This window comes from Emydura macquarii, unplaced genomic scaffold (assembly GCF_026122565.2).
Source record: "Emydura macquarii macquarii isolate MOO-44397 ecotype Brisbane River unplaced genomic scaffold, CSIRO-AGI_Emac_v2 contig_629, whole genome shotgun sequence".
Lineage (NCBI taxonomy): Eukaryota > Metazoa > Chordata > Testudines > Chelidae > Emydura > Emydura macquarii.
The window spans coordinates 2,760,948-2,773,107 of NW_027130766.1; the positions used below are offsets into that span (position 1 = coordinate 2,760,948).

At 42.2% G+C, this 12,160-nt stretch overlaps 1 protein-coding gene across 3 annotated transcripts in view; it reads left to right on the plus strand.

Moving 5' to 3' along the window:
* The first annotated feature begins 8,737 nt into the window (after positions 1 to 8,737).
* MAP3K3 (mitogen-activated protein kinase kinase kinase 3) overlaps positions 8,738 to 12,160 on the plus strand; it is a 53,212-nt gene continuing 49,789 nt past the window's right edge. For all 3 annotated transcript variants that reach the window (XM_067541009.1, XM_067541010.1, XM_067541011.1), the window contains exon 1: positions 8,738 to 9,002. In XM_067541009.1, coding sequence (XP_067397110.1) covers positions 8,999 to 9,002 — 4 coding nt within the window. In that variant the 5' untranslated portion in view covers positions 8,738 to 8,998. The remainder of the gene's footprint in view (positions 9,003 to 12,160) is intronic.

The window sequence follows — 12,160 nt, forward strand, 5'->3', positions numbered from 1 at the left end:
AAAATTCATGATCCCTTAAAAATGAATTGTGATCATACATCTGCATTGCTTCTAATTACTTTTTGAACAGATTGGATAATAAAGGGCAGCAGCCAGAATAGATCCACTGAGACGATAAATCCACAGGTGCTTGATCTATAGATCGTTTCTGAGCTGGGATTGGATTGGAGAAATGTGTGATTATGCTAATGTAGTGGCATATACATACATTTTTGGACTCCTTTTTTAAAATACAAGTTCAGGAAGCTGAGCGCACCTGTTTACATGCTCTAGATGGCACTTTAGCAGGTATATTTTTGATAGGGTTAGGAAGGGAATAACCTCTTCCTACCTCAGTCCTTTAATGCAGGCGTTTGACTCTGAACCCTGTATCTGCTTAATGAAATGTTAAATACAGCATGAGAGATTCCTGATTGCTGAAGTTCCAAACTGACTCTGGTTGGCAGCACATGACCTCTTTCATGCCAAAACCACCTGAACAGCAACACTAAAAATGCAAGCACTTGAAAATGCTGTTAGCACTACAAACTGAGGCTTTATTCAGATGACAATATGGTCTAGTAGGGACCTCTCAAACACTTGACTTTGCCTCTTGCCCAAACAGAACTTTTTCTTTGCTTCATTTGGATACTTTTATTATTGCCTGCTGCTGTTTGTGGGGCCCTGGAATTAAGTGGTTTCAAACATATGGCAGTAATGATGGGGGTTCATGTAGATAGTTATGTGATGTAGGTGAATTCTGCAGTCTGCTTTGTCAATTCTATAATGTAAGGATAATTGATTCTACTTAACATGCAGAATTCAAAGATATTTGACTTAGTCAGTACCAAGGAATTTTGATATCTTTAACCCTTTCAGTACATGCAGCACAGGCAGAAATGGATAAATCACAAGGTGCAGCTCCGTGTACAGTAGGACTGCATAATAGTTTATAGCTCCATGCAAAATGGTTCTGCCACTTCAAACCCAAGGGGAGCATTATCCAGTCAGTGGACAGTTAGGGTATCTCTGAGTGACTTTGGTTGCCTTTTACGCCAAGGTCACTGGTTCAAATCCCAGTCTAGGCATTGTTTTGACTGGCTGATCAGTGGCCTGTACGAAATGAGGTGGTTTCCTGATCTGATTCCTATGGGCAGGAGTACATTTGGCTCTAGAGGGGGGCCCCTTGTTAATGTCTGCCCAGGGATTTAATGTTAGCTGGCACTTAAGCAGCACTTTTCCATGCTTACTTGGCAACCAAATTTCCCTGGAGAAGGTCCCTCTAGGTCAGACCTAACTACATTAGCAAAGGAATTGAGGCCTGGTCTACACTGACAGGCAAATTTGGCGGCAGTCGACAGGAGTTGCACAAGCTACCTAGGGTGGCTTGCATAACTTAGGTTGACTTCCTAACTTCCCTTCTGCGTGCCATCTCCATTACGCTGCACCGACGGGAAATGTGTACCCGTCGACGCAGCACTAAGCTTTTTGGCGAGGTGGTTTTATTAAATCGACTTCCAGATTGATTGAGCAGGTCTTCACTTCTGCTAAATTGATCTGATGGCAGTGAATTTGCCGTTGGCAGTGAAGACATACTCTGAGTGGAGAAACTTGCACTACCCATGCTGTAACCAGAGGACCTTTGTCTCTAGGGTTTTTGATCCAGCATCTTTCACCAGCACTAAAATAGTAACAAACACCAGAGTGCTTGTCTGGCAACTGGAGACAGAGCATAAAAGCAAGAGCAGTTCTAAGAGGAAGTTACATACTACTGTGTTAGATTTCTGGACAGCCTTTATTCTGTCCAGTATCTCAAACTGCCTCTTTTGGCAAATAGATACCCTACATCAATTCTAGAATTTCCTTGCTAGTGAGGAAAATGACCTGTTTGGCTTCCTTTTCAAATAAGCTAATAAAGGGCAATGCGCAGGTTTATTTTAATTCTTGCAAGATTCTGCAGCTACAACAAACTATAGGCCCTGGTTCCATCTTTCATTCATACATACAAGACAGCATCTCTTAGAATTTCAGTTTTCCTGTTTGTAAAATATGCAAGTTTTGTTTCTATGTGAGAGACAGTAACTGGTCAGGCAAATCTGAATGAAAGCTTAAAGAACTTGCTAAACAAACGGGGAAAGACTCCAGCAGTAAATAGTACTGCTATGAAGTAATGTGTTGCTTTTTTTTTTTTTTTTTGGACAACCTTGTGAATATGAATTGTGGTATCTATTTAAAAGGAACTTTTTACTTGGGTTGCAAGCAATGTACAATTTAATGATTAAATCTGTTGAGCCGAAGCTTTTTTTTATTACTAGTAGTAAAGTAGATGTTCACTTTTGTTGTGTATTCCCTTCTGCTGTTCCCATTTAAAGTCCCATTGTGATAACTTCCCGAAGGTGTGATCTTTGTAGCATGATTGTACAAACATACATATGAAATCCCAGATTTCTTGTTCTCACTAAAATATGTTAAAGCAATAGCGATTTTACTACTGTCATGCATAGCATAGGGTGTTTGCACACTTTTTTCTCCCCCTTTCATATTGCTTGAGATTTTCAACTTTGCTACTGTACTGTACTAGAAGAATCATAGCATCCCATTATCAGCCAGACAGACATGTTGCCACGAGTAACTGCAGTATCCTGGTATTCCTCTTTTATTTTTATGGAGAAACAATATAAAAGGTTTTGTTACAATGGATTTTAACACCCAAACCCTGGAACCATATTATTGAAACTCTGTAAATTGTCAGTCTTTTTTGAAACCCTTGAAAGTGGATTGTTGCATCCTTTTATGCTATTTCTTGCTTCCTACGTAGTTTTATTCAATTTTTTAACCTTTTTAAGTTTCAGCCTCCTTCAGTGTATTAGGTACAGTATTTTCTGCCTTTCATACTTTGTAATAAAAATGGAACATTTATAGATTGACAGCAGTTTGCTGTGTGGTGAGTTAAAACTGATTGTGAGCGAGCAGGAAACTGCTTAAAACATGTTGATTTTGTTTGTGTCATGTTGCAAGTTCACTGATGTGCAGAGAAAGGGGTTATTGGTTTATATTTTCCATGGGCAACTCAGGCTAGTAGAGTTCACTGATCATCTCTGTTCCCTTGTCTAGTCCCAGACAGAACTTGACCAGCTTAAAATAGTTTGCCAGTAACATATGATACATAGACTACATACCAACAGATTAGTTCAAAGAGCCAAATAAGGAAAGCACTTAAATGATCAGTTAAGGCAACAGATAAAGATTTAATACTTTTCAGATGATTATTCTTAAAATTTAAAAAACACCAAACACTTATTACCCTGGTGGTTCTTTAGATTCTCCTCTCATTCAAAATTTTGGCCTTCATTAAATGTCACTTTCAATGCACTATAATTATTCACCAGCACCTGCCTATAGTGATCAAATTAAAGGGTGGAAGTTGGATTATTTTGTAGTTCAAATGATGATTTGATCACTGAGGTTTTGATCAGATGTACATTTAGGACAAAATCATTCTACGATGTAATTGTGGAAAGCACTGTACGTTTACTACTCAGTCCCTCCAGTTTTATTGACTTCTGAAGAAGCACCCTGCCTTAGACGAAACCATTTGTTTTGCATAATACCAGTATAGAGGTCAATTGGGAACTGAACTGTAGGTGCCACTTTGCTTCAGAAGAGCTCAGTAAAATAGGTATATACTGACATTAAACAGCTCTCATATGCAAATAAATGCATTGTGATAGCTTATGGAATTGAAGCCAATCTATTGTCCATGATAGTAAGCTTGTTTCTGGATCTCGATCTGCGTCTCATTCTTAGAATTTTGGTTTTGAAGGACATGCTTATCTAACCACTAAGCTAAAAGTTGGAGACCATCATCCTCCTTTTCTCATATTGGGTCCCACACACAGGTGAGAGAGCGGAATTTGCCCAGTTCATGAATTGTTCTGGGGCTTAGGCCTCTTGGATGCTAGGGTGAAGCAGCAGTGCACGTGTCCAGAGGCAGAAACATAAGGCCTAAGAAACTTTTACCCCAAAATGTAGGCACTGAGAGAGTGTAGGTGCTTACAGGGTTAGGCAGTAGCTGAGCAGGGGTTTTAAAAGTAACAGCAGTGCCTAAGTCCATTTGTGAATTGAGCTTGTGCTCTCTCATTCATTTCTGGCTGTGTTTACAGCCATCCAGGCTTTACAATGGAAGAGCCTGGATGCCTATATATACAGCTGAAAAGGAGTTTGCTTAGCTGCCTTCATTGAGGAAGAAGAGAGGAAATGAAGATGCTTTCATAGACCCGAAGACCAGTGGGAGGCCTGGAGCTGCTAGTGAAGAAAGGAGCCAAGATCCATCAAGGTTAGAAAACTATCTAGGGAAAGCTGGGCAACCAGGTGGCAATTTACCTCCACTTTTTAAGGTGGACATATATCATGGTGAAGTAGGCAATATAAAATCCTGGAGCGGTAGATGTGCAGAAGAGCAGTGAATCAGCATGTACATTGAAGTTCCTGGATCTCAGCCCTGTTTTCTATCCTTTGCTCGGCTTCTAATTCACTGTGACTATGAGCAAATCGCTTCCCTATCTATAAAATGCGAATAACAATGCTTCCCTACCTCACAGGCATGCTAAATTGATCAATGATTGTAAAACTATTTGAAAATAGAAACCATTGTAAAACCACAAAATAGTATTAGTTTATAGCTTGCTTAAATCTCTCCCCAAAGCAGGTTCTTCAGTTGCAAGATTGGATTGAAAGTGTATTCTGGATATTCATAGAACTGTAGGAATTCTCTATCTAGGAATGAGTAGATTAATAGATTTTTTTTTCTTATTTTTCAGACCAGAAGGGACCATTGTGGTGATCTATTCTGATCTGCATAACACTGGCCATACTTCCAATTAATTCTTGCTTCAAGTTCAGTAGTTTGTGGTTGGAGTAGAGCATATCTTTTAGGGGAAAAAAAAGTCTTGATTTTTAAAGACTTTCAGTGATGGAGAGTCTACCATAAGCTCTGGTAAGTTGTTCTGGTGTGGTTAATTATGCTCACCGTTTATATTAAAAAAACAAACACATTACTATTGACAATTCTACCATTTCCATCTAGTAATGAGTCAATACTACTTGCGATGAGGGTTCCTTCCATTTATGATGTACTTCAAAAAAACAAAAACACACACTCAAACCATTACCTCCTTATAATTCTTAATTGTGCTGGCCATGGGTTTCTCCTTGTCTTTTTGCTTCCTGTATCAATTTCCCACAATTTCTACTAATAAAAGTTATCAACTTCTCCTTTTTTTCCTTTGTTATATATTAGGTTTTTATTGCTGCTTTCACTTCCCCTCTAAGTCAGGCTGCTTTTAACCAAAATAGTTGACTTTCTCAATTGTGGGAATGTGGGTTTTGGGCAGCTAGTAAAATATCCTTACATAATTCCCAATTATCATTCATATTTTTTTGTTTCAATTCTTTCTGCCAGCTGATTTAGCTAATTACTATTTTCAGCTTTCTGAAATTGGCCCTTTTTAAGACCCAACTATATATATTACTGGTTGGGGCCTCTTCTCTTTGCATCTAACAAATGTAATCATGTAATGATCTCTTGTGTTTAAAGCAACCACCAATTTTTAATTCAGAGATCAATTTGTCTGTATCTGTCAAGATGAGGTCTGAGCCAAAATTTCATGTTGCATGCAGCGCTGTTTGTGTTAGGATATTGTCAGCTATAGTTTTCAGAAATTCCAAGGAGGTTTTAATACTGGCAGCATGAGATCTCCACCATATGGCCCCTACATTGACCATGGGGGTGGGAGAAAAGATCAAAATGTCTGGGGATGTGGACTGGAAGGAGCAAGCTTCATCTTCATGGCTGCCGCTGCTACCGTCTTCTGGGTACCTGGAATCCACCATGGCACTGCTAGGTCTTTATTGTCCTAATCCTGCAAGGTGTCCTGACTAGACCAGGCCAGAGAAAAGGAACCACCTCCATTGGCTTGGGTTAAATCCTAAACAACACTTAGGTTGTGAGACTGGGTTCCTGCTCTCCCTTCTTCGCTCATGTTATTTTCCTTCCCCATCTTCTTTCTTATGATGAAAGGGCAGCCAAGCCAAATGGGAAAGAGTGGTGTTGCGATGTAGCTCATGGGATCACAGCACCACCCCATGTGCCAGGTTGCAGCACTTGGAGTGGGGAGCTAAGCCTCACCTCCTGGGACAGGAGCTACCATTGCCCAGTGAGTGTGGGGAGGGCTTGTTCTCAACCTCTGTGAAAATTTTTCACACTGTCTTTTGTCAATTGCATAATATTCTTCAAAAGGTGCCAAACATGCCTAAAGGCCACTGCCGGAGGTTGCCCCTCCTGTCTATCTTATTAGTTCCACCACTGATAAGACCGTGATGGGTCTAGGTTTCTTCAGCAGTGAAGTTGCAAGTGAAAGTTCGCACTAGTGACAGAAGCTGCATTTCCTATCTTTGCTGCTCTTTTTCCCTTTTGTGTGTGTTTCTCTTAAAGGAAGCAGACTCTGACTTTAAAATAGCAACCACAGCAGCTTCAATCCATCTCACCTAACTTTTTCTCTCTCCTCCAAAAATATCAGTTTTCTTTAATATCAGCTAAAAGTCTATCAGAGGCATTTCCTTGTAATAACTCTCTACAGGTTAAGGGAATAATATATTTTTTAAAATAAAAGGTTGACTTGATACTTTGCATTTGAAATGCTTTATTTTTTTCCTTTTTTCTGCATCCTTAATAAAAGGTTATAAAAATATTTAACGGTGATGGTTGGTCTGAGGTTTCTGTACTCAATTTTAGAATGGCAGGTAACTGCTTTGACTTTCTGGGTCCATTCCGTCAAAGTTAACACAACACTTAAAGCATTAGAAAAATTGGAGAGGATTCAAAAGTTACTTGAATGATCTGAGGTTTAGAAAACACACTTTGCAATGAGAAATTTAAGGAGCTCGATCTCTTTAATTTATGCAAAGAAAAGGTTAAAGGGTAACTTAATTAAGTACCCAGGAAGAAGGTATTTGAACATCTTTTAATCTTGCGGGCAAAGGCATAAAAAAGAATCCAATGGCTGGAAGTGGAAGCTAGAAATATGCAAACTGGCAATGAGGTGCAAATTTCTAACAAGGAGGATAATTAACCATTGGTACAGTATACAAAGGTGTGGGGGGAATTCTTCACACCTGCAGTCTTTAAATCAAGAATGGATGTCTTAAAAGATATGCTGCAGCTCAATTACAGTTTATGGAGCTTGATCACAGAATTATTGGGTGAAGTTCAAGGGCCCGTGGTATGCACTAGGTCAGGTTCAATGATCATAATGGTCCCTTCTTGCCTTGAAATCTATGAAAACCCTACTGTAGCCAATAGGAGCATAATATACATAAATCAAAGAACGAGAAATTATTTCAGTATATCAGAAGCAGGAAGTCAAATAGGTTTGCTGGTTGACCAGAGGAGTAACAAGAGCCATTGACTGTAGGGACGTTAGGGTTTCTGCAGATGATTTGTTTGTATTAAGACCTGCTCTACGCTTAAATTAGATTTGACCCAGATACGTTGCTCAGGGCTGTGAAAAATGAGGTGAAGGAAACCAACAACTATAGAGCTTGTGTAAAGGAAAATAGTGTCTGCTAGAATTTTTTGCACATCTCAGCAAAGTAGTTGATAAAAGAGAACAGGCTGACATAATTTATTTGGATTTTCAAAAGCATTTCAGAGTCCATTACATGACGTTACTAAGGCAATACAGTCAGGAGGTGGGAGGTATAGTAGTACCACTACCTAAAAACCACATGAAAAATAAATGGTCCCTTTTTATCATTGCAAAAGATTTAAGGTTACCAACTCTTGTAGCAGGGATGGTTCTTCAACTCTTGGACTCGTGAGAATCTCAGTCTTCATTTTATTTTTATTTTTTTTAATGAAGAAAATTTCTGGCCTTCCTGGTGGTTCAGAAAATGTGAATTCTAAGGGCTCAAAAAACAACATACAATACATCTTTTTAAGCTACACTGTTAACTGTTGGGGACCTGGCTTTCTGAAGGCAGGTGGCTATCAATCCTATGCGGGGGTGCCCTAGGCCTAGGGTTGAATGATCTAGCAGAGGGGGACTGTTTGCAGATGACCTGCAATTTATAGAGGTGAGTGGAGATGAGGCACCTAACCCAGGTAGGTGCATGGGATGCAGAGGGGTGGATGAAGCAGGAGGATGACTGCAGTCAAGTAATGAATGCTGGAGGTAGCGATCTGAGCCCCTCCCGGCCCCATTGCTTGAATTACATTTAATTAAACTGCCCTGTGCATCACTGTTCCCACTGTAAAAAGGGGCAAACCCCCACTCACCTATCCCCAGCTCAGCTGCACTCTCAGCAGCTGCTCTGCTAGGCATCGACTCCCTGGGCCGCCCAGCCTTACAGCGTGGGGGGCGGTTCCCAGGGCCCAGACATCCATCCATCACGGTGATTGGCAGACGTAGGGGCGGAGCTGATACCTCCCCGTGACGAGAGAGGAGGCGGGGCCATCGGGCTGACTGGCGGCGCAGCAGCTTGTCCCCCCGTGATTGGCAGGCGGTCGGGGCGGGCTCGCGGCCTTTGATTGGTAGGAGGCAACGTCCGGTGGAGGGCTCGGCCCCTGTGATTGGCAGACAAGCGACGGGTCCGGCCCCTCTGATTGGCAGGCGGCGGCGGCGGCGGGTTGCGTGCGTGCGCCGCGACCGCTGAGCGGTTTGTTTTGCTGACGGAGTCCGTGTTCCCAGCGGAGGCGGCGCAGGGGAGAGACCGGGGTTCCCCCCTCCTCCCATCCCCGTCCCGCCGGGGGGAGGAGCCGGAGAAGGGCTGCAGCCAGGAGACGTTGTCTGTGGCGGCGGCGGCTCGGGCCTGGGAATGCGGCGGCGGCGGCGGCTCTGAGCCCTCCCCGGTCCTCCCGGCCGCCATGGAGCCGCGGTCGTGACAGCCCGGGGCCGGAGACAGCGCGCCGGAGTCACAGCAACCCCCTCCCCGCCGGGGAGCGGGCCCGGCCGCCGCCGAGATGGGTAAGGGTCCCGGCTGGGGTAGCGAGCCTGAGGCGGGACTGGCGGTTACAGCCGTTGGCGGCGGGGGGCGGGGGCTCGGGCTGAGCGCGCTGGGAGGGAGCCCCCGGGTCTGCGGGCTCTCGGCTGCTTTTGATCTTCTCCCCATCCCGGCGCTGGGCCCGGCTGCGAGCCAGGCTCGTGAACCGTCGTCCCCCCCCCCCCCCCCCCCTCGGCTGCAGAGCGCTCACCTGCCACGGGGGTGCCACCCTCGCCCCTGGCCGGGGGTATGGTGGCGGCTCAGGCTGGCCTGGGCAGGGCTCGCCGCCCATGCTTCACGCTGGGACTGTGGGGCCGTGCCCAGCACGGCTTGCCCACCCCCACGCTGAGCGGAGACGGGGGTCTTTCCTCGCAGCAGCCCCTGGCACTGGGAATCCCGCTCGGCCTCTGGCTATTGCAGTGGGCACAGCCTGGTCCAGAGCCCTGTCCACGCTGGTGTGCAGACACCCCCACGAGAGGTGTTTGTTGCAGATCAGTCAGGGGCATAATTGCTCTGCTGAATCAGACCGTGATGGAAGATGCAAACACCCTGCCATGGCCAGTTATGTCTTAACTTTGATAGAGGATGTTTATCTACTTTCCCCCATAGATAGTAGTTGGCTTATGGCCTTAAACATAACTTTTATATCCCTTATTTTCTTTTCTCTTGTCTATAATGGATGTTCTCACTAGAGACTTTGAGGGATAATCTTTCTTTGAATTCTACTAAGCTCTTTGTTTCAGTGTCTTGTGGTAGTGAATTCCACTGGGTAATTAGTTGTTGTGTGAAAAGATATTTCCTCTACTTTATTTTAATATTTGCTGACTTTCAGTTTCATTCTTGTATTGTCAGAGGGTAAATGATAGCAGCCCTGGTATTATTTATTGTTATACCTTTGTCACATGGCATTTTATTCATCTCATCTCTAAACTAAATTCTGCTTGAAAGCCAGTCTTGAGTATGGCTGGAACTAATATAGCTTCTTGCTCCAGCATCAGTGGGCTTAGATTTTGAAGGCCTTATGGTGGTTTTGTCATTGCCTGATGGTATTTGACAATTAGTGATATTTAAGGAATGTAAACGTTTTGTAAATTTTTTTAAACCAATATTGAAATTTGATTGATAATGTAAAATACTTGTAAAAGTTTGATCAGGAATTTTGAGGGTATTTCAGTGACATTATAAAAGCATAGGTCAATATTTTTAAACTCTGATGTTTAAAGTCAGACACTTCTGGAATTAGCATTCACAACTCTTCTGACTTTGTCTGGAGATGTGGAAATTTAGCACCTCTGAGAATCAGATCACTTATTTTGAAATATGGATTTTAGGTGCTTCACTGTGGGCACCCAAATGTGAAAACTTTGGCCACAGCACTGATTGCAACTTGGAATTCTATCAAAATCTTCAGTCTCCAGAATGAAGCTTCCATTCGATCCTCATTTGTTTTACTTAATTTGGACAATAACATTTTTAGACAAGTAATGGAGCTGAAGAGCTGTTATAAATTGCCACCACAGGCTGTCATAAGTCAGCCTGAACTATTTGAGTTAATGTTTTAGGATGATGTGAACTGTAAAGGAAACTGCCTTGCAAGGTTTTCTGAGTTTATCTGGTTTCCCCTTTTAGTCCGAAATGGAGTCTGTTGCAAATCAGACTTACTTAGTATTTTCTTTGCCAGCATATAACCATGGCTGTTAGGTTAATAACTGCAGAGTTGTGTAGTTGCGCTGCTTTGGGAGTTGCAACTTTGATTTTTTTTCTTAAGTTATCTGGTTTGCTAAAACTCTGTTGCTATTTAGACTCCTGCATATAATTAGTTCTTATGTTAAAATATAAATCCATGTAGCATCACCAACAATGCTTAATAAATGTGTATAATTTGGTTTAATTCTTGTAAATTCAGATGCTGATGCATTTAACTCCATGACTAAGTCATGCTTAGAAATGCAGGTAGAGTAGTCTGGTGTTTGCTCTGTTGCAACAAACCTGAAGGCCTTTGACTTTCTCAAGTATTGTGTATTTCTTCTTCCGCTAAAACGCTCACTAATCATAATCTTATCTAAATTTTGTGTGCGCGCTCATGAATTGCAAAATGAAAAGGGGTGATTTCACAGGCTGTTAAACTAATGAATGCAATCTAGCTTTGTATAGTTGCTTTTAAATTATGAGCAGAAGAGCACTAATTACAGTACAGCCATGATTATTCAGAGGTCTTTGAGGATAGAAAATAGGATTGGATAAGTGGTTCAGATAATCAAGGGAATTTTCAACATGGTAGATATCAGGGGGCCATGACCTAGTTTTGAATAGAAGTTTGGATAATCTAGGTTATACCATATTATTCTTTACATTGTTCCATCCAGCTCTCTACTTTTCTTCATAAATTTCCCTAAAACAACCTTGGTTAATATCATGCTGAATAGTTAACAAAGGGATATTAGTTTTGCAATTTGAGGTAACTCCATTAACAGAGCTGAAGTGCATTAAACTTGATTTTCTTGCATTTTATAGGAGGTTACCACTGAATTTAATTTCTGTACATAGCTTTTCAGCAGTATTGGAGAAGCTAATACTGCTTTTGTTAAAGAGAAACATGTGCCTATATATGAGTAGCAGTGGGGAGAGCTGTGAGACTGAATGGCTTGTGCTAGGCCTAGACTGAAATGCTATTGCAGGCCCAGCTGCAGTTGAGTCTTTCCCTCAATCTGCTTTTTTCCTGCCTGTGTCATTTCCTTCCGTTGGCTCACACACTTACCCATAAGCAGAGCTCTTAGGCTTTGCTGCATTGACAGCCACTGTTGCATTATGGGGGAGGGGGAAGGGAATAAGCCTACCATTTACAACCCATTTTCAATTCTTAACTGTTGGTTAGAATTTAAAGCAGGGGGTTTCAGTTTTCTTTTTACACCTTAAATTGTGTAGAAGCACTCTGGCTTTTGATATTTGTGAGGCAAGTGACTCGTTAATTTCTAGGACTGGCAAATGTGAAGACATAAGCCTCTGAAAGTGAGATTAACAAATTACCATAGAACTTCTCTAATGCAGTGTTGTACCCTTAGTAATTGTATTACAATAGTGCCCAGAGGTCTGAATCAGGGATTGGGGCCTTTGTGCTAGGTTCTATACAGACATGCAGTAA